Source organism: Anguilla rostrata, chromosome 3, assembly GCF_018555375.3.
Source record: "Anguilla rostrata isolate EN2019 chromosome 3, ASM1855537v3, whole genome shotgun sequence".
NCBI lineage: Eukaryota > Metazoa > Chordata > Actinopteri > Anguilliformes > Anguillidae > Anguilla > Anguilla rostrata.
In genome coordinates this window covers 55253855-55279576 of record NC_057935.1, presented here as the reverse complement: position 1 = coordinate 55279576, position 25722 = coordinate 55253855, and the positions used below count along the sequence as shown (strand labels likewise).

The 25722-nt window shown below is 40.3% G+C and overlaps 1 protein-coding gene across 7 annotated transcripts in view; it reads left to right on the top strand.

The window, feature by feature from the left end:
* The window catches only part of LOC135251192 (teneurin-1-like), a 361745-nt gene that overhangs the window by 197647 nt on the left and 138376 nt on the right, over positions 1-25722 (top strand). For all 7 annotated transcript variants that reach the window (XM_064328374.1, XM_064328375.1, XM_064328368.1 and 4 more), the window contains one exon: positions 1872-2129. In XM_064328374.1, the coding sequence (XP_064184444.1) occupies positions 1872-2129 (258 nt within the window). The remainder of the gene's footprint in view (positions 1-1871; positions 2130-25722) is intronic.

Sequence of the window (25722 nt, the reverse complement as noted above, 5' to 3'; positions counted from 1 at the left end):
AGAAACAGTCGTAGTAATAGTAACAGTACCGGTGGTGGTATTTAATGAAAGCCATATTTAAACTCTCACAAAGCGAAGTAGTTGTCTCTTACTTTTATTGTAGGAGCGTTACCAAGACAAGCTGTGGTTTGTCTGCCTGGACATGCAAACATGTTTTCAAAAATGTAATAATAATAATAATAACACTCAATGCAAGTTGGTCTTTCCTCCCACAGTCCGAAGACACTGCAGGTAGGCAAATTGGAGATGCTAACTTGCCCATAGGTATGAGTGTGTGAGTGAATGGTGTGTGGTATAATAATAATGATAATAATAATATTTGTGTTTTATACTGTGAATGTGCATCCTGTGTCATAAGCTCAGGATTCCCACATTTCTGCACAACGACAGGACCTGTCAGGCAGCAGCTGTCTGCGCAGTGATGGAATATGACAGAAGAGAACATCACAGAAGCTTCTGGGATACTTTCATGCATGGCTTATTTTTGAAGAATAATGTGAAAATAAATAAATAAAAGTGAGCCTATTAGAAGGTACTTTTCCAGCCATCAGACGCTGTGAACTTAAAAGGCCCAAAGGGAGGCTGTTTCTGAAAACTAAACATGCACTCCGTTCAGATGACTTTGCACTGCGCTGGAAAATCTGGTATCTACACAAAGGCTCGGTGGAGCCGTTTATGCCTACTTTTTCCGCATTGAAAAGCTAACAATCTGCCATTCAGTGTGTTTTTAAATGCAGTATTTAAATTCAGGTGTTTGAAGTTGTTTAAATATTTGCCTTTTCCAGGTTTGTTTGTTTGTTTGCATTGTGCGTGTGTGTGTGTTGCGTATGTGTGTGTGAGAGAGGGAGAGAGAGTGAGATAGAGAGATAGTGAGAGAATGTGTGTACAGAAGAGTGATTTTAACATTGAAATATAGTGAGATATCAAAAAAGCTAAAATTCTGCACATATTGTACAAATTTAACCTTTTTGCAGGTTTTTGTTCTTTCAATAAAAGAAACTATGTCAAATCATATTTACTGTCCATACCCTCCAGTATTTCATGGCACACACATATAATCCGAGTGCATCAGACATTAATTCACATTTTACAGTAGGGATTATATTAGGCTTTCACCGCAACATATTTTTATGATTTTAAGCTAGAGGAAAAACATGCAGCATATGGTCTTTACTGGCGTACTTTTGCCTGCTGTTTTCTAATATCTTTATATCCTCTAGCTTGTCAACACCAAGCACCGCAGTGGAACGAATGGCAAATGGTTCTGGTTTTCTTTGACAACAGGAAGAATATATCGATCTTGTGTGTGTCGGCATGTCTGTGTATTTGTGCAAGTGTTTGTGTGTTGTGAATGATGCACTTTTACGTCCAGTCCACATTGACTCCTTTGGCTGGGGACCTGGGTCTTCCAATGGAGTCGATTTTATATTTGAGTTAATCCCACTGCTTGTGGTACCATCCAGACGGTGAGGGTTGTAGTTCTAACCCCACATCACACCTGCCTTGTTTGTTTTGGTTGCTTCGGCTAACTGCATCAATAGCTGCACCTAGAGCTTTGATTTTACTCAAAATAACCTCTGAATTCATACTTTCTGTCCTAAACCAACTAATGGATTGGACGTCAGTAGAGAACTCCTTGTGTAGTATTGTGATGCATCCTTTTTTATTTTATTTGTTTTATTTTCAGAGGGTGTAGAATCTCTTGGAACATAAATGAGTGTGAGGTGCACCTGTTAAATGGGTCAATTCCGCACATATTCATTCACGACCACTCTTAGCCTCTCAAGGTCATGAAATGCGCTTTGAATTGCGCTCGCCGAGCACGGCGAATGACAATAGAATTTTTAATCTTTGTCCTCTCTGCTGTGCAGAACTGGAGTTCTGCGAGACGCCGCCCCAGATGATGTGCCCGCCGAGCTTCCAGGCCGAGCTGCACGGGTACCCGCTGGGCGCGGGGATGGGCTCCGACGTGGACACGGAGCCCGAGGGCAGCCCCTCGCCCGACCACGCCCTGCGCCTCTGGATGCGGGAGATCAAGTCGGAGCACAGCTCCTGCCTGTCCAGCCGGGCCAACTCTGTGCTCTCCCTCACCGACACCGAGCAGGAGCGCAAGTCGGACGGAGAGCCCGGTAAGGGCACAGTGTTTTATTATTCTCCACGCTTCCTGTATCGCCGCCTGTCTTTCATTTTGAGATTCAGTCCGTGTCGATGTTGGGGAGGTGCTGATTGGTGCTCCTCAGGTTTAGCCAGTTAGAAATGCACTCTATTCTGTACTTGGAGCATTCAGTCCAGTGGTTTTTATGTGTTGGTATAGTCGGGATAAAATTGCTTTGGGGGAAAAAAGACAACAAAAAAAAAACAATTAACAGTAAGTGGAGGACAGATCGCACTGTGGTGAGATTAAAAGCAGGCTGGAGCATTATTTAGGCTGACTTTAAATAAATAAATACATAAATAAATGTAATAATCTCCAACCAAACACAAATAGGTTTGAGTTTACTTTTGAGTGTCTGAAGGGGATCATTGAAGCTTTCTGGTCTTAAAAGATGGCATATGAGCACTAGATACTGAGTATCGTTAAGTGGTTAAGAGAAGGGTTTGTCAAGTGCAGGAATCAGGCTGACCTTGTTGAAATGATTATGAACAACTAATAAACACAAACATATTCAATACAAGCACCGGGGATAGGCAGAGGGCTCTCATTTCCTCAAGTCTCTTACTGGAGACCAAGCTGGCAAGAGGCATGGGTAGAGCAGTAATATGAAAACTGTTTGCACTGGGTGCCTGCTACGGTTGTGTCAAATGACAGGAAGGTTTACTTTTCATATCTCCAGGTGCAATTCCTGGCGTGGAAAGCAAATTACATGCGAATGTGTAAACGTGTGGTTGGCAATGGGGGCAATGGCATTGGTGCAAATTACATGAAAGACACTGTAGGGGAGAGGTCTGGAGGAAGGCAGTATCCACCTGTACGCTTAGTACTGTAAAAAGGAGAAAATCAAGCTGCCATGCCATGGCTAGAAAAGGCTGTATAAAATACTCACTGGATAATGAATCTGACGAATGTGACAGAAAAGCAGTGTCTCCCACATCTTTTGAGAGCCCAGATAAATAATCTGCGCACGCGGGGAAGGATTTTCTGTTGTGGCGGGCATTTATCTTAGCCTTTCAGTGTTTGGATACCCAGGGAGAGAGCACTGTTAGCCACCGGGCCCCGCCGTATTCAGGAGGGGTTTCTGTGCCGTGGGTTAGTCCTTCTCTCCTCCCTCCCTCTCTCGCTCTCTGCCTGCCTCCTCCCTCTCTTTATCTCGGGCTCTTCTCACATGCAGACGGGCACGGCCGCCCGCGCGTGTCTAAAATGAGCGAGGGATACATTATTGATGCCGCATTTTTTTTATTATTTTTTTTTATCAGCACAACAAAGTCTCAGGGCCTTTTGTGCACCCCCCTATCATCAAAGTTACAAGCTCGCTCAGATGATGTCAGGAAAAAAGAAAAATATATATCAAAAGCAAACATCTTGGCAAAAATGGAGGTCTGCATTTCATTTTAAGTCTGTTCCTTCCACGGTTCCTTTTTTTTTTTTTTTTTTTTTTTTTTTTACTTTCAAAGGCCTTTTCAGAAACCTATTAACGGTGCGATTTTCAAAAGTGCCAAGGCTGCTTTTGTTCCAGTTCTGATCATGGCTGACAAGTCGATTTGAAAGTGAAATCTGTTCCCGAGAAGAAAGTCCCGGTAGCCGTCTGTGAGGTGTCGCTCTGGCCTCTCTCTCTCTCTCTCTCTTCCCCTCTGAAATACGCTAAGCTCAATCGGCTGAAGACACGGTGGCAACAACGGCAACATCCGCGCGCCGGCGGGTTTTTGAACCGGCGCGTCGCGGACGCGAACGTGAACGCGAACGCGATCCGCTGTGCAGAAGAGAGGGTTCAGCCAGAGTTTACTCCCATTTGCCACAGCCAGACACAACGTCTCGCTCACCTCTGCCTGCGGTCATGCTCCTCTTGTTTCATACCGATGGGTCAATACAGTACAAGACATCTCCTCTCTTCTAACAGCACCAATCTGACTAAAAGCATGTTAGGGGAAAAAAGCAGAGTCATCCTATAACATTAATTATCAGATGAGGGTGCACAGTGTACAGTTCACTGTTTGGAATGGGATGCTGCTGTTTGTTGCTGTTATATGTTGCCATTTTGTTTTGTATAATTATTATGGTATACAGTGACACAAGTCACATTTTTAACAGTATTTATTTATTAAATAAATAAATCATCCTACTGATTATCCCATCTTATTGAAGTTTTGTTTGCCATATGTCTGTTGCATTAAGAGACACTGTCTTCCCTTTAACTATGTTCCATTGATGTGCTACAGAAGGTGACATCACCCTCCGTAATGCGTAAGATCGGTTTTCTTAGCTTGATCTTACCTTTTGTTGATTTGTGTGGACGGAAAGCACTTTGGTTCAAAACGTGCGGCAGACCTGTACACTGCAGGCTGTACCACTGCTGAACAGACACAGTGTAGTTATATAAGGTCTGTATGTGAATTCTGGGTCCGAGATACTGTCCAAAGAACAAAATACTAGTTCTAAGAAAAGAAATACAGCTGAATGAAAACATGTATGTAGTGACTTACTAAATTGTGTATTAAGGTAGTGAAGACCTCCATGGCTGTAAAGCCATGGGCCTTACCACCCATGAACAATCATTTACGGTTCATTACATCTTGAGGAGTAAATAATAGAATATTTGACAAACTACTATGAACTCGGAATTTTGGTCAGTTAAAATGTGTTTAAAACAACATGTGTACTGTACATACTGATGTCTCGCCTTAATAACTGTAGTCTATATATGTGTGTGTGTGTGTGTGTGTGTGTGTGTGTGTGTGTGTGTGCGCATGTGTTTAAGTGAGAGTGTGTGCTTTCTGTATTGGTGTTAGTGGTGCAGGCCAGAGCGGTTTTGAAAACATCAAGACCTAACCCCCTCCATCTCATTCTTCACTGTGGGAAGTGCATATTGGCGTCAATGTAATAGACGTTAATGAAAACAAATGATTGAGCAGACCTGAAAGAGAAACCTCTCAGGCGGATGCAGCCATTCCATTTATCTTAGAAATAACATCAATTGATTGCCTCTTAAAAACCTGGAGTGTTTATGGGGATGATGGGCTGTCCACCAATGAGAGTACTCTTACCTGACAGCCGTGCAGCTGTCGTGTGCTGTATTGATATTGCTGTATTAGAAAGAGATGGCCTTCTCGAGATTATCTCCGCAAGAATGTGCTTCTGCCAGGCGTGACAGTCAGCATGCTCCCTAATCATACCCCACGCTGCACTTCTCTTACTGTCTGAAAATTGAGAGCCCCTTTCTCTCTCGATTGGAATGATTGTTGTTTTTGCACATCCTAAAAAGGGCGTTGAACACTTCGGCGAAATGCGCTAGTAACAGTACGAAAGCGTGAGCGCTCTGGGGTTGATTTCTGTTCCTGCCTAATAAAGTGCCACCTGTACTCCGCCGCTCGATTGTGTGGAGGCCTGCTGTCACGGCAGTGACCTCTTGCCTTTTGTGCGCAGAAACGCGCAGCCTGCTCCTATGATCGCACCGGTGTAATGAAATGGCGTTTCTGGGAGACAGCAATTCACATGCCTCCTCCGGAGGGCAGGTGTCTCTTTGAAACATGGAAACGTGCAAACACTCAATAAATATGCTAAAAGAAAAGAAAAAAAAAATACAATCGAGGCTCAGGTCTCAGCAGTGAAACAGCAGGTCACATGGAAAATCGCAATTGTTTTTTTTTTCTTTTCCCCTGGTCAAATTTTACCTTTCACTGAGCGATTCATCAGGTCCGTCGAGCTCCTGCAGTTTGCCCATGTCTGCTATGAATGGAGGGCACTCTTCTGGTGCAGTGACTGCGCAGCACAAGGCGCTGGTGCGGTGTGTGAAAGAAGCAGCCTTTGCGCTGTGTACGCTTCAGAGGAAAACATGGACTTGTCTGCACTCCCCAAAACTGACTGTAATTGCGCTGATGCAACAGGCTTGCAAATATGAATGAGGCTACCAATTTAGCCTCATTCATATTTGTGTTTAAAAAAAATGAAAATTTCATATGAGTTTTCTCTCTTTGTTCAACAAGTGCTTGGGACAATACAAGCTGGTGGGAAACCACACATTTAATATCAGACCCGGTGCCTATACTTCATCAGTTATTTCATTACAGACACAAAAGTGTACAATGTGTCCAGTGTACAAATATGTATGCGTATATGTATAGAGTAACATTGTCATCTTACCTCCTCAAGCAGATTGATATGTTGTATTATGCATAGTATATGCTAAAATCAACACGAGAACTACTAAAATAAATACAATCCAAAAATAAATAAATCCAAATCTGAGAAATTGAGGTGTTCCTCCCATATCTCCAATGACTTTAGTAATACATGAAAATCACTTAGTTCAGAGTGCATTTCTCTGTTCTGACTAACAAGCTATTCATATTTCCAAATCTGCTCTTGAGCTATGTTTTGTTTATCTTTCTCAGGCCAGTTTGACTGGCCATCTGCAAAGTTAAAAAAATCAATAAACTATTAAGTTGTGTAAAAAAATAAGAGAAGCACAGAGAGGTGTTCAGTCAATTATGGAGCGGAATAATTTTCAGGGACAGCCTCGGGATCTTTCCTTCAGTCCCACGCTGTCATCATTTGGCCTGGAACTCCCGCAGGAGAAGGAAAGCCAGGCTGTGTTCCAGGGGACGGCGAGAGCCAGGGTACCCCAGGGCTTTGAGTTTTACAAAAAGCTGCCGGGGCCATGAAATTGCATTTTCTATTCATTAGTGATCGGCCAACCACCTTAACATTGACTGAATTAAATATCATTATTTCTCAGTTTTATGGCTTTTGGTCCTGTTCAGGCCCTCTTATCTTTCATCCTGGGTGTGTGTGTGTGTGTGTGTGTGTGTGCGCGTACTGAAGACACTGTATGTATTTTTAGGCTGTGGTTTTAGGCAATAATATCCTCAGTTATTTTCTGTACTGAATATTCTCTCTCATTATCTCTCTCTCTTTCTTTCTCTGTCACTCGAACACACGCACACCCACCCGCACTCACGCACACGCACGCAGACACACATATCCTTTCAAAAGGTTAACACATTTGATTTGTGGCATGTGGCACTTCCAGGTGAATTTTCCGCGTGAGATTAAGCAGTGCGGAGCGGCAGCCCTCGAGTCTGGGGAAATGCATTCGGCTTTTAGCCGCTAAAGGAAGGCTCTTACCGGCTATCGATCATTTTGTCCCTCACATTTGAGGGTCTTTAGTTCGGGAACGGATCCAGAGGCAGACTGGCTCCCTGGACGATTAAATGTGAAGAAAAGAGGACAATCGCAGTGACGTTGCCATGTGCCGTGGGCTGGAGGAGAAGGCCTCACGCACTGTAAGCAGAAACACTGTGGAAACGACCGCAGCCATTACTGGGCATTCCCTCGGCAGAACTGATTCTGTGATGCAACTCGACGGCAAATTCCACATATTAATTGCAGGCTTAATTTCTGTCAAAATACAAATGTGAAATTTAGTCATTTATTTATTTATTCATGAGGAACATGTATGCGTATTTATGCATTACTTTGAATTAAAAAAATTATGCTGCAAGATTACTTTTCCATTTTGGGGGAAAGCACACTGGGGTTTGAATTGGGATTTTGTATCTTTACTATATAGATTAATGCAAACGTATTCTAGGCAGCCTGTCATGGCTGAAACATTACAGAAGCTACAAACAAAGTACCTCTCAATATATCCTACAACTACTAAACATAAATGCTTTATTTATTTTTAAAGTATGTGTAAATAAATATTTATAAGCAAATTGTTACTGCTGAACCTAAAAATGAAAATGGTGGTTTTCCATCGCTGAAACTTGATATCTTCTCCTTCAGTAATAGGTATCATTTAAAATTCAAGCAAGGAGGTGTTGTTTGTTCAAAAGCATGTTTTTCTCCTTCCTGTGAGAGGAGCAACCCCTCCTGTCAATAAACAACTACTTTAAAGCTTCAGATTGCTTTCATTGTTTTTATTTACTTATCATAGTCACTCCTACATGTTCCTGTATTCCACCTTCCTGTAAGCACTTTTATTTATTCAGTTATTCATCCTTTTTATTTATGATTTCTTCATTCATTTTGTCTGAAAAAGAACAAGGCTGAAAATGAGATGGTGATACCATCGGCCCTTGTAGAAGGGCAGTGATATGCTACAATACAACTGAGTCAATTTTCAATAATTCACCAAGGTTTATACAGTGTGTACATGTTGATCTGGTGGATTCTCATCATCAATTTAAATGCATTCTGCTCTACATTTTCTAAGAGGAGATTGTATTGGACAGGGTTAGGAGATAGGAGATTGTAGAGGACAGGGTTAGGAGACAGGAGATTGTAGAGGACAGGGTTAGGAGAATATTTATATTTATAATATTAAATATTTCCAATGAGAGCCAATATAAAAAATATGGGAAAGAAAGAGACATTTGAGTTGCTATGATTAAAAATTGCTTAGGAGAGGCCACACTGATGGTATACCCCTTCAAACGAAGGACATCATTGAATTGAATTGTGTTTTAGTTCTGAATGGAAAGAAAAGTGAACTGGTCACATCATTTGTGCATGAATCAGGAAATGAAATGGAAACAAAGCAATATCTCCACAATGTTTTTAAAATAAATGTACTAATCAAATTTGTGATTCAATCTATCTAAAATTTTTGTCCGGTCAGACTGACAAAATATTGCTTCCTAATATATTTAAATGTGGATTTGTTTGTATACACTTTGGTATTAAATGTCAATATCTCCTATCCACTCATGTCCATACCTATTGTATTAATTTTAGTGTGTTTCAAAACACAGCGTGTATGTGTGTGTGTGTGTGCATACAGAAGCACAAATAGTACATTTTTAAAAAATATTTGTTCCTTCAAATATGTTTTCAATATAATTCATATCTGGAATCCTATCTCTTTAGCTACAACCATGAGGCTAAACAGCTGAAAATTACTTTCGACTTTTCTCAACTGACTTCAGATGGGAGAGGGCAGGGTTTGTTTGTGGTTTCACTCACTGGACACACACACGCAGTTGAAACAGTTCAGCCTGTTTATAGCCTATGCATTGTGCATTGCTGCATAAATAGTCACATTTTGATTACTAATGTTCATTTATTACATATTGATTGGGGAGGACAGTTTAAGTAGTTGCGTTGCTTTCTCTTTTCCCAGTGGGTGTGTGCACCTATTCTGAAACTTAAGTGGAGCTTGTTTAACCAGGAGGAGATTAGCTAACATTAAAGGAACATTTCACTTTGGTATGAGCCTAACATAAGTAATTGTTTGTGCGTGTGTTTGTAAGCAATTAAGTTTTTGCATATGTCTGCACCTCTGACCATAGATACCCACCATACAGTAGAACAAAAAGTAGAAGGGCTTTTTATGGGATACTTATGGTAAGAATGTCAATGTCCAGACTCTCTGTACCACGGATGTCAAACTGAAGCCCTGGAGGGCTGCAGTATCTATAGGTATTTGTAGTTTCCTTTCAATGAGCAGCCAATTAAGGCCTCGAGAACAACGTATATGGATTCTTTAGCCAATCAATGACTTTAATGAATCACTGCTGCTGAAACACGCTGAAAACTCGCAGACATGGCGGCCCTCCAGGATTGGGGTCTGACACCCACACTCTAGATGCTTTTGTGTGCACGGTCAGGAAACCCTCAAGAAAAGCATTCGCCCCTCCATACGATTTTAACCAAATAGTTATGCTAGTGCAATTGTGCTCTAAACTCAATGCTTAAGATTGATTGTGGCATTTTTTGGGATCCACATTATCCTGCATTATTAACAGTCAAAAATGCCTACGCTCATTTCCCATGCAGTAAGGCAAGAACCCTGGTTTACAGTTTCAGAAAATAATGTGCATGTCGACTTGGTATTTGGCAGTATGCTTTCTGCAGCATATTCTACCTGAGTATTAGACAAAGCTCGAGCTGGAACTGTAGAACACTACACCTTATTTGGCCATTTCTGATTTGGCCAACCCGTTGTGGGGCATGACTGAAATCATTCTTTCATTGCTGAATAATTTATTGTTCAAATATAATAATAATTTAGGGTTTTCCTACATTGTGTATATAGCTTGTGGAATGATGTAGCCAAATTAATTGCTTTTATAATATACTGAGCATCTTTGTGCCTATTAAAAAGCTAAAGGGGTTATGGTGGATGGTTTATGTATTGTCCTAATGTGATATGTAACAACGAAATTGACTGTGTGTGTGCGTATGTGTGTGTGTTTGTGTGTATGGTATGCTATTATACATTTCTATCATTATTATTGTCAAACTACATTATACAGTGTATTATTGCGTTTCTTCTTAATACTGCTTGTTTTACGTTTGATAGCAATATCCCAAGATTTATTTGAGTGGTGCGCTAGAACTCGCTGAACAATCACTAAATATATTTTTGTTCAATATTTAAAACACCTGGACACGTCTACTTTCCATGCATGGCTGCGAGATTAAGCTGATTATAAATATTAACCAGTAATTTTGCTTGTCTCTGTACATCAGTTGGTCTTTTAAGGAAACTGAATTTTGAAGGTGTAATTACACATTATCAGAATAAATGCATTAGAGAAATCAGCACATTTCTTATGCATGCAGAACCCCCTTGTCAGCGCACACAGCCATTTATTTTAGAGAAGTCATTTCTTGCAAATGTGTCAATTATTTTTGACTAATGTGCCTATTTGCATCTACAATTATGCAATATATCTGAAAACAACACACTTGCGTACAGTCTATATCCATTTCAAAATGATATGCAGTCATAATATCAGCGGCACATCAGTCAGAGAGGGGAAATTGGATGCTCACCACTTCCCCGTCCTCTGGTGACAGTTTGACTACAGTGCAGGCTTGTGCACGCACTGCTCTCTTGTCATGTCTAGAGCTTACTCTGAATTCTAAAGCGAGGCTTTTTTTTTTGAAGACTTTCAAGTCACACACCGAGTCTGAAGTCAAATTGCTTTTGTCACAATTTCTCACTGCTTACCTACTATTTCTTTTTCTAGAGATCTGGTGATTGAATTCCATCTCTGTGTGGTCTTAGCGTATAGCGACCCCCTTTCCCCATACACGTTTTTTGACATTCATCAGAACTACAAGGCACACCTGGGTCACGCATGAAGCTTGTAGGCTACAGAACACAGTTATCCAAAATTTGGTTCCTGTTACATTACATTACATTACAGGCATTTAGCAGACGCTCTTATCCAGAGCGACTTACACAACTTTTTTACATAGCATTTCTCATTGTATCCATTTATACAGCTGGATATATACTGAAGCAATGCAGGTTAAGTACCTTGCTCAAGGGTACAACGGCAGTGTCCTTACCCGGGAATCGAACCTGCGACCTTTCGGTTACAAGCCCAGTTCTTTACCCACTGTGCTACACTCCGTCTGTTAATCCTGTATGCCTGCATTATTTTTTTGAAAATACCTGTATAAAATCTGTATATCCTGTGCAGGTCCAGGCTCTGAATGCAACCTGCCACAGTCATATTCTTAACCCATTGATCATTGAGCATTCATCATTGAGGAAAAAAGCCTTTATCTAGGTCTGCATCTTTACGGAGTCAGCATGATTCCTAAGTGTCAGAATAATAAGCAAAAGCTATACATATTTCAAGATGCAATCCACTTTGGTTACATGCATATAGTGCATGCTATTCATACTGTGATTTATGAACAGTACACATTTCCACTATTCCACCAAAAAATAAAAAAATAAAAAATCTAGTTTAGAAGATGTAGTTTAAGAAGCACGCATGGTGGTTCCAGGGAATGAAAACGTCAGGCCACATCTATGATGTCTATTTTTGGATATTGACAACTGTCATATCCAATTGTCGCGCTCACTAGCAATATTTTGTCATTTGTCAATGGTTATTGTGTTGGAGTCGGTCTAGCTTGGCCTTGTGAAATACAGGGTGGGCATGATGATCTTCTATCGGGGATGGGTAGGATTTATAAACCTGGACCAGCCAATTATAAAAAACCTGAGTCACAGAAAGTCTAGTCAATAAATTATAATTAATATATTTATTTTTTGCTAAAATATCCAGAAGCCTATATGATTTTTACGGGCACAAGTTTCTCTCATGACTGGATATGTAGAAAGACAATGATAAAATGTAGACAGTATCATAAAAGATAGTGACAGCCTTTGGTAATTGGCTGCTTGAATAAAGACACACCCTCATCTCTCCCCATGTCATAAGTCACTCCCACATCCTCAGAAGATGGCATGATTCACTCTTCAGTCGCTTGCAGTTGGGGTTGACAAGCTTGTGTGACTCTTGACATCGCAGTTTGAGTGACTCTGGCACAAGTCTTTGTAGCTGTCACAACTGTGTCTGACACGGCGGCTGCTGACACATGACGAAAACCCCGCGCGCGTCCGATGGCTGACTCCGCACGGCAGGGGGGTGTGCTAAAATGGACGCCGCGCACATCAGCTATTGCCTTTTTCACACCGCCATTATAAACCTGCCCACTCTTGTCCAGGAGCAAATAAATGAGTCACATTAAAGCGTGTCACGCCGGCGACCTGTCGGGGAAGGAGATTTACATTCGCTTGCGTGAGCTTCTGGTTTTCGAGGCTGAAAGGAGCGGGGCATGTCAGGATCCCATCAGCACCGAGCGTGATGACTCCGTGGGGTACGATGAAGATTAATCTGCGAGGCCACCTGCTGCCTCCGTCTCTGCAAAGGCCGTCAACACCTGAACGCGGTGACTGACGCGTGCTACTGAGATTGCGGCTGCTGCACGGATCGTGATTACGACTAACAAGTGAGTTTCATCGACTTCTCCAAAAACTTTTTCAGAAATAAGCCTCGGGCATGTTCAAGATTCTAAATTAATGAATAAAAATATCCTGAATGGTGGAGAAGAAACTACATTATTTAAATGCTTTAAATAAGCTTAACTCACTTACATTAGTGTTATTAATAATAATAATAATGATAATAATAATAATAATAATAATAATTTAGAGTTTTATAATTACTGCTACAGTAAATATAGACATGACAGTACACCCTGAACAGGTGGATTCTTTTAGCAGCAAGTCCTCAGGCACGCTGTCACACAGACCCACAGTCTGTCAGACTATAACCCCCGAGGTTCTGCTGCATCCAATTTATTTCCTGCATGTAAGAACACATCCTTGTTTCTAACTATTTACTTTTTATGGTCTTTTCCCTGCCTCTCTCCACAACACATTAAACGCTTCCCTTCTTTCCTTTCATGCCAGATATAGCGAGATGAAAGCCTCCCCTCCTCCCCCATGCACTTTTTTTTATTTCCCAATCTAGAGGCTCAAAATGCATAACCCTAAAAAAAAGGAGCCTGAGTACATAAGCACAATTGGGGCTTAGCCACGTTTTTAGCCGGGAACGCAATGTATTAAAACGAAATCCAGCCATGAGTGGCAGACGAATGAGCGCCATGCAGAAGGGGACAATGACACAAAGAGCGCGCACACAGATTAAAGTTAAATCAGATTGTTTGGCAATATCTCGGCGGTGGCTGGAAACAAATCGGCGAGCGGAGGAGGTCAGCCGGTTGTTTACGCCGGCGCGTGACCACTCCGAAACGGCGAGGCCATCCAATCCCATTAATCGACCCCAGAGTGAGCAGAAAATGGCATGCTGGGAAGGGAGGAGAAAATTAAAACGTGTTTGAAAGGGGAGAAAGCATGACTGCCTCGTCCCTGGAAGATGGATCGGCCTGCCTCGCGTTTCCCCCTCGACACAAGTGGGAATATTAATCATTTATGTTTACATTTTAGCTTGAAGTCTTGACTACCTTGATTATAAATCTCAGAGCAAACACCAAAAGGATGAGAGTCTTAAAGTAGATTGAGATTTTTTTTCTTTTAAAACACGTATGCTTGGAAACACTGGAGTTATCACTTTCAAAGTGTAAAGTTCATACACAAGCTGAGTGACAGTATGAGACATCCTGTGCTGTCTGGTGCCTTAGGGTTGGCAACTTGATATTAGCACACCAAAGTGTTGAAAATACATAGCAAATCGAATTTTAATTGAAAATATGTTTTTTTATTCTGTTAAACTTTCATTGTGTGTGTGTGTGTGCTTGCGTGCGTGCATGTGCGTGTGTGTCTGATTATTTAAATGTGGGTTGGGATTGGGGGTTAGCATCTTGGAAGTGTTGCATTCTGTCAGCTGTGCTTTCCTTGGGGGAGAGCGTTCAGCTCTGTTGTCTTCTAATGATGCTCACCCCCATCTCATGTGTGGGCTGTGTTCTGTCTCCGGCTTCTACCCGTGCCCTGCCCTCCCCTGCCCTCTCACACCCAGCTGGGTGGTTCTAATCTCCTGGGGAGGTCCTGTTGGTCGGCAGTCAGTTAATTGACATGTTTTCTGATTCCTTGACCGACAGTGTCCTTCTGTTGAGACCCGAGGCAGTGGCCCAGGCGAAAGTAAAGACTGGCCGTCAATGGTGGATTAGGTGTTGAAAACAAGATGTCTGATTCAATCTGGTTGGAATGTGCTTTGGCTTTAGCCCTCACTAACAAATTTAAGTAGGTGTTTGCAGAACAGTCTGCTCTTGCCGATCTGAAATTATCCACGTATGTTCCTTCACTTAGTCAGTGTTTGCCTTTATTGGGGGTGTATGTGTGTGTGTGTGTGTGTGTGTGTAATAAAGTAATGGAGGAGAACAATTGAACATCTGACTGTAATTTACTGAGAAATCAGTTCTGTCTTTTTTGCCATTGTTTCTAATTTGCGGTTCATTTAATTACAATTCCAGAAACAGATTAATTTCTTGTCAAATTTGATTGTTTTTTTATTTTTGTTCAGAGGAAAGAAAATAATTTTCAAAATTGCCTACGCTCAAAGCTGTCTGGGCAAGCTGTATGATTAGTGTCCACATGTTCAATCAGTCACTATTCTTCTCATATTCTAGGTTAATTCAATATGTGGGGAGGTGTAAGCTACTTGAAATTGTGCAGATGTTGAAACCATAAGAAGTGGGTCAGCCTATAAACTGTATGTACCAGTGATACTCAAAACAATACACTGCATGTGCCAGGGATACTCAAAAGCAATTAACTGTATGTACCAGTTATACTCAAAAGCAATACACTGTATGTACCAGTGATACTCAAAAGTGATAAACTGTATGCACCAGTGATACTCAAACCAATACACTACATGTGCCAGGGATACTCAAAAGCAATTAACTGTATGTACCAGTTATACTCAAAAGCAATACACTGTATGTACCAGTGATACTCAAAAGTGATAAACTGTATGCACCAGTGATACTCAAACCAATACACTACATGTGCCAGGGATACTCAAAAGCAATAAACTGTATGTACCAGTTATACTCAAAAGCAATACACTGTATGTACCAGTGATACTCAAAAGTGATAAACTGTATGCACCAGTGATGCTCAAAACCAGTAAACTGCATGTGCCAGTACCATTCAAAATAGACTGCCAGACTAACATGAAATATAGTTACTTACTTTTTTTTGTGATGAAGCTGTCAGTCCATATTTGATTTCTTGCAGACTCCATACATGCATAATACATAGTGGATTAACTGCATTTAAATTAAGATGTAATCTAAATGATAATAGCAATCAATAGAGTGCTCATTTGTGATATTATAAAGGCTGTTATACAAGTAAAAAAAATAATTATGAAACGCATAAGACCTTCCATTTACATGTAATTAGACCTGACGACTTACTGTAGCTAACGAACAATACAGTACATTTGCTGTGAAGGCTGCTAAATAAATTAATTTTGTTCACAATAAAACACGGCAGAAGGAAAAAAAGACTAATATATAAATGCAACCACTTTTCAGTCTCAGTGAGTTGGTTTAATGTCATTTCTGAGAAAAGTTTTTATTTATTAATGTGTTTTTTAAAGATGCCTGAAACCCATATTTTGAAGGCCTAGGTTAATTTCACTGCAGGTTCCTGTTCTGGAGCAGAGAAGTGGGCCCCATCTGGAGTCATAATCAATACCTTTGTCTGGACGACCGTTAGGATGGCATTTTGCATTAGGATCGCTTTCATGCACTGGCACGTGTCCTTGGCCACGTATTCTTAGCTTGGTGACACCCTCACAATGCTAGCCCCGAAACTTCAGTTTATGGGCTCCGGAAGATGGCTGTGTGCACTGCTCTGTCTGTCTCTGAAATGAAGCACAGACACTGTGCATATATCAAACTTAACTAGCTGACTGATATGTGATTTAGAGGTATCACAGAACATACACTACATAGGCAAAAGTATGTGGACACCCCTTCTAATTAGTGGGTTTGGATACGTCTTCAGCCACACCCATTTCTAACAGGTGCATAAAATCGAGCGTACAGCCGTGTACAGTACATTTCAGCATGGCAGTGCCCCCATGGACAGAGCGAGGTCTATGAAGAAATGGTTTTCCGAGCTTGGTGTGGAAGAACGTGACTAGCCTGCACAGAGCCCTGACTTCGACCCCATCGAACACCTTTGGGAAGAACTGGAACGTCGACTGCGAGCCAGGCCTTATTGCCCAACATCAGTGCCCGACCTCACTAATGCTCTGCTGGCTGAATGGAAACGAATCCCTGCAGCCATGTTCCAAAATCTAGTGGAAAGCCTTCCCAGAAGAGTGGAGACTGTTACAGCAGCAAAGTGGGGGCCGACTCCATGCCAATGTTCGTGGTTTTTGGAATGACATGTTCAACAAGCACATATGGATGTGATGTTTAGGTGGCCACATACTTTTGGCCATGTAGTGTATTACTACCTTGCTTGGCTTTTGTCAACAGGAATGCAGGGAGTGAACTTTATTTATTTATTTTCAGATGAAATTGCATAATTGCATTAAACATTCAATGACCTTTAGTATCCAATGACCATTGTCTGGGTTTTATATTTGAATAGGAGAAAATATATCTGAAGCTGTTTTTGGTATAATTCTGCATGTTGCTTTACACTATGGTCGAAACTTAAAAAAATAAAAATAAAAAAAGGAATATAATAACTAGTTATTCATACATCATTTACCTGATGTGATGAAAATAGTTTTGCAGAATTGAAAGGCTGAGGAAATTAAATGAAATGGGTTTTTTTTTTCAAGTAGAGACAGAAAGACTATTCACTGAGTGACGCATGTTTATGAATGTTTCTTGGATTCCCAGTAGGCAGCTGTTAGCAGTTTGTTTATCCCCACATTTGAATAAATTATACCATAAACAGTTTAGTATGTATTTTCTAGTTTACAAGTGTATATGCAGTTGCAATGTCCAGTCTGAGGAAGTGGTAAGTCATTGCAGGTCCATTCAGTGAACTGAAGAAATGGGACCAGAACCCATGCTGTACCTTCTTTTCTTGTGACTAATTATGCATGGTAATGGCATACTAATGATTACTGAATACCCATGGGCTTAAAGCAAGCTGGAGAAAATGTCTTTACTAACACTGGTCATAAATGCATAAGATTAAGCTTGATTTTATTCTTACTTTTACAGCAACGTGCGCAAGATTGGTCTGAACATATTATTTTGCTGATTTCTTTGGTATTTTTTCATCTTGTTTTGCTTTTTAATATAAGTGTGCATTCTATAAGAGTTTGTGTACTCTATTTTGAAAATACAGTCTTCCAAAGACGTAAGGTTGGCTCGCTTTTCCTTTCTAGACTTTTAATTGGTAGCAGTAACAATGACAAAATACTGCTTTGGTTTTGGAATCTTTCAATGTCCCTCAATCAAGATTAAAAAAAAAAAAATAATAATAATGAAATATATAAATAAATAAAATACCTTTGTCAAAGCTTGGGCAGGAGTGGATGGGCATTGGGGTTAATGTGTGACTAGCCCTCCTGCTCTTCAGAGCACTCGAATGGCTCTTCACTGACTGTAGGGGCTTAGCCCTGTAGACCGGCCTCATCTTGAAACATCTGCTCCGTTTGTTTGGTCAACAGCAACGATAACATTTTCTCATAGAGCCTCAGCCTTAATCTGCCAAAGTCAAATATCCTTTTGCATCACCCTCAGATTCCATTATCATTTTTTTTTTGTAATGGCATGGCAGGGCGTGCGTTCTTATCTCCCTCAACTGTCAGGAATGATAATAGATTAACTGCGGTCAGAATGCGGCATGCTAGATAATAGGCAATGCATTCATGCCACACACCTCCTTATGTTTTATTCTTATTTTTCAGGTGTGGTTATTTTGCTTTATCCAGGTAATGTTTCCCTTTGTTGTATAGTGGTTATGCTTTAAAATTTAATTACCCCTGAAGGCATGGTAATGTATTAAATCTCCTAAATGTTTATTATTTTTTTGAGGAATATGCATATGGGATTTGTGAATTAATGTAATAAAAATAAAAGCTTAGAACTGGCATGCCCAGATAATGGACAGTTAATAATAATAATAATAATAATAATAATAATAATAATAATAATAATAATAATAATAACACAGCATTTATGTATTTTTTAAAAATGGATTTCATTGCTGAAAGGGGAGATGATTCGCCTCATGCACTAACTTCAGCACCATCATCCAACATCCTCTAAGTGATGCATGGCAGCCATGTTGCATGAAAATGTGAGGCAGAGAAGGAGAGATATATTGAGGCAGTTAAAATGGTGAATAATTAGATGGTCAGAATAATGACAGCAAAATTTGGGATCTTACTGAGACGTGTTACAAAATATAAGCTACCAAGCGAAGTCATCTTAAAATCAGCCATTTTGCAGCAATCTTACAAGGAAGTGGCATACTGTAACAAAAAAAAAATGGTAGGTTTTTGTTTCCCACACACATTTTAATGCATTGCTCGACACACACTGATGTTTTTCTTATTGAACGGCACTAGAAGGGGTTTAAGTTAAGCTGGGTATAACATTGCCTTCTTGTCAGCAAAGCACTGTTCCATCTAATGCCATATTTTTATGAAATCATCCCTCACCTGCCGTGAACTCACAGTCTGGCCAGTATTACCTCATTTTTCGTTATACTTCTGCTTAGCTCTTTGTATTGTACGTGGTTTTCAATTTCTCTGTAATTGACATCCATAGCTTGCATTCTTTATAACATTTTAAGTAGCAGTAAGAACTAAAGAGAAGTTGCTATTATGCTGTCTTTCAGGAAACCGAAAGAAAACCATGGATGACCTGATGAAATCCTGCTTGCATTCTTGATATGATATTTCAGTGCACAATTTGAAATATTTCTACATCCATTTTGAGAAGGACATTTTATGTCTACAAAATAAGAGCCTGTTAAAAACCTGAGGCCTGAGGAATGCACAAACCCGTTCCTATTAATGACTGAAATTAAGATGAATTTTAATGTCGCTTTAAATTTGATTTTATTAAATGATTTTGGCCACATCTTTTTCTGAACTATGCTTTTTCACCCACAATATGATTACTGCAAGTATACTTTTGATTACATTAATAACAGGGTTAAAGGTCATTGTTGATAAGCATGATTTTAACCTTTGGTCCCCACTGGTCAATCTAGCGATTTTTGGCATTTGATGATACTTTCTGACTGAGCCTCGGATACCGAAGGAAATGATAATTTCATAGGTCAATTTTATAAGCCTTTGGGGATTCAAAAAACAATCAACGTAAATGCATTATTTACCACCAAGGATATGAAATCAATCTCCAACATTCAGTATGACTTGAAGGGTGGCATTGTTTATTTAAATTTCCATAACTGGGAATTTCCAATGCATCAATGAATTTTAAATAATATTTAAGACAAAACTGAACTTTGAAAAGTCTGCGCCTTTAAAATTTGATACAAGCAAGACTTTATAAACAGGCTGGCACAGTAGTGCTAAATTTGATATGCATTTCTGCTATGAAGTAACTGATAATGAAGTCACAGCTGGTGGTTCTAAAATATATATTAAGAAATACACACAGCAAAAGCCCCCAGTATGCTTAACTTCTGCCTGAGATAACCTGTTTTACTCTATTTTATTTTAATTTTTTTTGGGTGGGGGGTCACCACCTCACTATTTAGAATGTGTTTATTCATTGCATGGTCCAGTGCATAACTCACATGAGACTCACATGCTGAGAATGAATGCCCTGGTGAGAAGTGCCTGGCTCATAGACACTAATGCTAGATACAACTAATAATAATAATAATATAATAATATACTCTAGCACCTGGGTAGTGTTTCCCAACTAAACAGGTGTGCCATGTAAAAAAAAAAAGAACAGCAACAATTTTTTCAGTTAATTGAAAAATATATAATTGCCCCATTTACAAAATCCAACATTGTTGTGGTTAATATCTCGATTGCTGCAGGAAAACCCCAGAAGTGTAGACTGTTTGGAATGTTGGTTTTTCTTAATCAGGACACATCACACAAATGCATTGGTTACATATCGATCGAGGCAGCAACTGCACTCTACAACATTAACAAGCTAATTTAGCTAGGACAGCTACATCATTTAAATTGTGTGCCTACCCCCAAAGCGAAAATGAACTAATTCCTCAAACAAAAGAACTAACTCCAATGCCTGACCCATTATCATCACTGTGTATGTATGTGTGTGTGTGTGTGTGTGTGTGTGTGTGTGTGTGTGTTCATCTTCATTTCTTGCTAATAAACAAGACATTACCGGTTGTAGATACATTCGCCTGATGCCCCCCGCCCCCCTTAAGATCCACATATCTACTGTACATCATTGCTCAAACTAAAAAATGTGTCCTACAATCCACAAAGATCAATATTAGATAACTTTATATCATAATGTTCACGTAGTGCCAAACAAGGATTGATCATCACAATACTACACTTATGCTATTAACCCTTACCTTAGCATACGTGCTATTTTTCTTATTTTCTGCGTAATTATAATGAACTTACCCAACCATATATGTGCTATACTATGTCATTAATACACAAACATAATATCGTAACCCACAAGGGCATTTTAGGAAATTGTTTCAGACTTTGGTTATAAATATCTCTGTAACTACATGAGCTAGCCGGTTGTAATTGGCCAGCATTGTTCTCCTCAGAGGTCCCCTGCTAGCGAGGTAGTTTAGGGTTGATCAATCCGCCTAAATTATGTTCTTGTTGTTGTGTTTGGCGGGGGTGGCCTGTGGTTGCTTCCACTGTTTTAGTGACAGTCCTACAGCTAAAAACCCTGTGTAGTGATTGGAGCTATAAAAGTAATGGCCATGCCAATCATAGAGCTGTAAGATCTCAAGCCTTTCATTTGAACACATTACTATACGCGCAATTAATGTGTATTAAAATGTGTCTCACAAACGAGCGCCCCGATACGTTCTAAAATTATACGTGCTCCAGACCTAACGTGGATGCTTCGTGTAAGTTAAATTTGTTGCGGGGGCCGAGCGTGATTGGCAGGCTGGGGACCAGGCACTAAAGGCTTTTCTCACCCTTCCACAAGGCCGTCCCGGGGAGGGTTGGGCCGCCGTGAAATGGCCGCCCAGTGGGGAGACGTCGGAGCGGGGCTCCCACCGTCGAGCGATTTGAGATCTGCTCATTGTCCCTGAGCTGCGAGGGCCCGTTCCATTAATCTCACCTCTGCGCCCGGGCTCTTCACTCAGCACGGCCGGCCGGCCATTCACACCACGCTGAGTCACTTCCGCCTGCAATACAGCCCTCGGGTCCCTGTGGCGCCGCTTGACTTGCGAGGCACATTCGTTTTTTTAATGCGTTTTCTCCCTGTAGCGCAATCCTTATTTGCTTATTTAGGGCTGAGGCACTCCCGGTATAATGCCAGTTTTATCCATTTATTCAGTCAAATGCTTCCACTCGTGCAGCCAGGTCTGGTCTCAATCAAAGATTTTGCTAAATGTTAATTTATGAATAAATGCAAGAGTAACTTTTTCTTAACAATTGCAGTGAATTTAGGTCATTGCAGAATTTTTTGTAATATACAACATTACAATAACTCACGGGAATAAGTGCATAACTAAATAAAATACTAAATGTTTTGAGGTGTCCCTTTTTTGGGGGCTAATTTCACACTTAGATTAACTCTTTCAGAATCACTGACCCCCCCCCCCCCCCTCCTGATGTGTCGTGTGTCACATCAGGAAAGGACAGGACTTCCGTTTGATCAGAGTGGATCCCCCTTCCGGGAGACTAGGTTTACCGATTCAGCATCTTGCCTCACACTGGATCATTGATTGACTCCAAACACATAAACACATACAGCCATTATAACAGCATAAAACACGACGCCAACAATGGTATTCACAGACAGAAAAAAAAAAAACAGATATGTCTCGCTAATGCCATCAATTTGTAGTGGCATAAAGGTGAAGAGAGCTAATTTCCTGTGTGTGTGACACTGTCCTTCCTCAGTGTGGGGCACTTACTCACAGAGTGTCTCTCCTGGGTCCCAGGAACTGTCTGCTGTGGCCATTACTGCCCATAAATGTGGCACTTGGTGCAAGGCAGGGCTTGTTTTTCTGTCAGCATTAGGTATCGGATATCGACGGCACTTTCTGTGTGTTATTAATATTCCCTCCGGTGCCATGAATACTTGGTAGCCGCAAAAAGAGCCTTCCCCATTCAGCGACTGTTTAATCAGATATGCACCGAAGCCTGTTTAAAGTGGACATTTCATTTCTCCCAGAAGTGCACAGAACTGAGCTCTGCATGGGCTGTGCAGTCTTCACAAATCACTTCTCTCTGTCACCTCAAAGGGATTTTCAAAAGGATCAACTATTGTTTGCATCTGCATTTCAAATATTTATTTTTACAATAGGCTTTTCTTGCCTCAAGGTCAGGAACGTTCATCATAAACACATATTCCTCATAATGTGACTGAATGATTCTACAGGATTAAACCCCAGTACTTGCACCACTGCTTCCCCATAATGCACTGGTGTGATGTTGTACTAGATATCACAAAAACAGCCTACTTACTCTGATTTAAGTGGGCAGATTACTAACTATATCCAGTGGGAATCGTACTCTGAGTGAGCTTTTATTTAAACAGTGAGGTCAGATGAGACCTCATTTGTCATCTACAATGATGTCCTGTAGAAGCAAGTGAATTGCATAGTGAATTTCACTTTTAGAGGAAGGATGATTAGGTGGCCAGATTGAGAGAGTCATATGGTGAATTTGACCATGACACTGAAGTTAACATCATAACTCTTGTGATAAGTACTCTTGAATTGGATTATTAATCACCATCGAGTCAAGACTGTTAGCATGTTGAATATAAATTTTAGGGTATACTACTGATATTTTCTCTGTATTGTCCTTTTTATTCACCAAACCTTAATTACATAAAGTTATTATTGCAAGCACTTGATATGTCTATCAGGAGAGCTACACTGTTTCCATGTATATGCAAGGGCATTGGGCGTAATTATCCATAGGCCACTCTGTGTATTATGGTTTATGAAACAATAGAACACAATGCAATGTGATACTATTTTTGGTCCCTGATATTATTTTTGAATGCCATTCACTCATGTAATGCAGAACTTCGGGACAATGAGCAACAGTACATATTTTTATACACATGTATAATGTACTTCTGAGGTGCACGTTAAAGTGTATTTGAAAATGAAGGGTAAATCGTAGGAACTTTAATTGTGTTCCTGAATGTACTGGTATCATGCATTTTAGCAACATTTATTTCCTATGTACATCTATTTGTGGTTTGAAGTAAAAAAAAAAAAAAAAAAAAAGCAGAATAAATGTATAAGGATGATGATGACCATGATTTTATGATGATGATGATGATTATTATTATTAGTAGTAGTAGTAGTAGTAATAGTGGTAGTAGCAGTAGTAGTAGTAGTAGTAGTGGTAGTAGTAGTAGTAGTTGTAGTAATAGTAGTAGTAGTGGTAGTAGTAGTAGTTGTAGTAATAGTAGTAGTAGTAGTGGTAGTAGTAGTAGTAGTGATGCACATACATTTTAAAGAATGCTTAAAGACATTTAAAGTGTGTGACAGATTCCAAAACTCAATTCAAATTACTGCCCCCTCACTGCAGAAGATAACAGCAAAGCTTTTCTGTGAGAATTGTCCTTTTGAGTGTACGGGATAACATGGTGGGAGTGGGGGGTAAATATTTCTGCAGTTCTCTGACCATGTATCATTAATTTATTTTAGCAAAAAAAAGTGAGCACTTTTGAGAAATCCCCCTTTGTTTCAGACATCAAAGCAGTGCGGTGGTCAGCTTAGAAGGGCTTGCTTTGAAGAATGTACCACAGTCTCAGCTACCTCCGATTAACTAATTTTTGTCCTCTGCCACTCATTTGTAATGACACTGTCATCACGCTGGGAACAGGGCTGATTGTGAAGTGTTGCAATCAGATCTTTTGATGTTAATCAGAGCTTTTCATCCCCTCCCGTGCACTCCCAAGAGGGGATATTCAAAAGGATACACAAGGAAAGTAGAGCTTTTAACAGAAAAGGGACTTCTATGCTGCTCTGTAAAGTGTGGTTCAGCCTAACTGAACTCACACAAGGTGTTTAGTAGTAATTTGAGATAAGAGTTTTGGTGTTAAGAGGTGTTGTGCCAAATTATCTGCGGACTCCAAAATTGGACAGGGCTACCTATCGCCACTCATCCACAGATGTGGTCTTTTGATTAGTCTATACCAGGGCTTCTCAAACTGGGCCTTGGGATGCTCTGCCCCTGTATATGCTGTTTTTCATTCCAGCCACAACTTGACTATCTGACACAGCTGTGCCAGTGCAGTGTCAAAACTTGATTGTGGCATGGTGGTTCATGGTTCTTACCTCATTTGCGTTGTTTAGAAATCCCTCTAATATTCACCTGTCATGATGTTGCACTGGCCTGTGTTTTGGGGGCAAGAACTGAATATTTTCAAATAATTTCTAGCCTACGATTTTGCAAAATGAAAATCTAAAAAGTCTATGTTTATGTTGTCATCTGAAAGGGTCAAGTTTTCCCTTTTCACGAAAAACCAATCTTGGAAAGAGACTTCAAGCCCACATTGTGTTAGAAATAGCAGCTCATACTATGCAAAATGAACATTGGATATAAATATCCACAGACTTTTAATCAGTGAGATCAAGCGATGCTTTCATTATCTGCTATGTGCTATTTGACAAATGAGTCATTTAGAAAGTGGCATTCATAATAGATGGACAGGTGAAATCAGTAGCGGGCCTAAATGCTGGAAGTACAAACACTAAGGCATTTGTGGGAAATGAAGTGTCAAAGACAAAGCACATGGCAATAAGCCGAACCTGCATTGTGTTAGTAAGTTTCAGAGAAGGAAAAAATGGAAGCACTAGAACATTTGTTTAAAACAAACTTTATTGGTAAAAAAAAACAGCATACACTGGGGGCCCCAGGACTGAGCTTGGGAAACCCGGGTCTGTGCATGATTATGAATGATTGGTGGCTCAACCACTCTGGAGTTTAAAGTGCCCTACTATTTCTGTAGTGCACTTTACACAGTACTACATGGTACTCCAAAGTCAAAATTTACACAATTGGTTCGAATCATCGTGTCTGAGGGTATTATTATTTTTCTTGTGTTATTGTCACTGTCTTTTTTATTCTTCGCTGCTGTAGTTCAGCAGAGCAGTAATAGAATCATGTGACACAGAAGCAGGG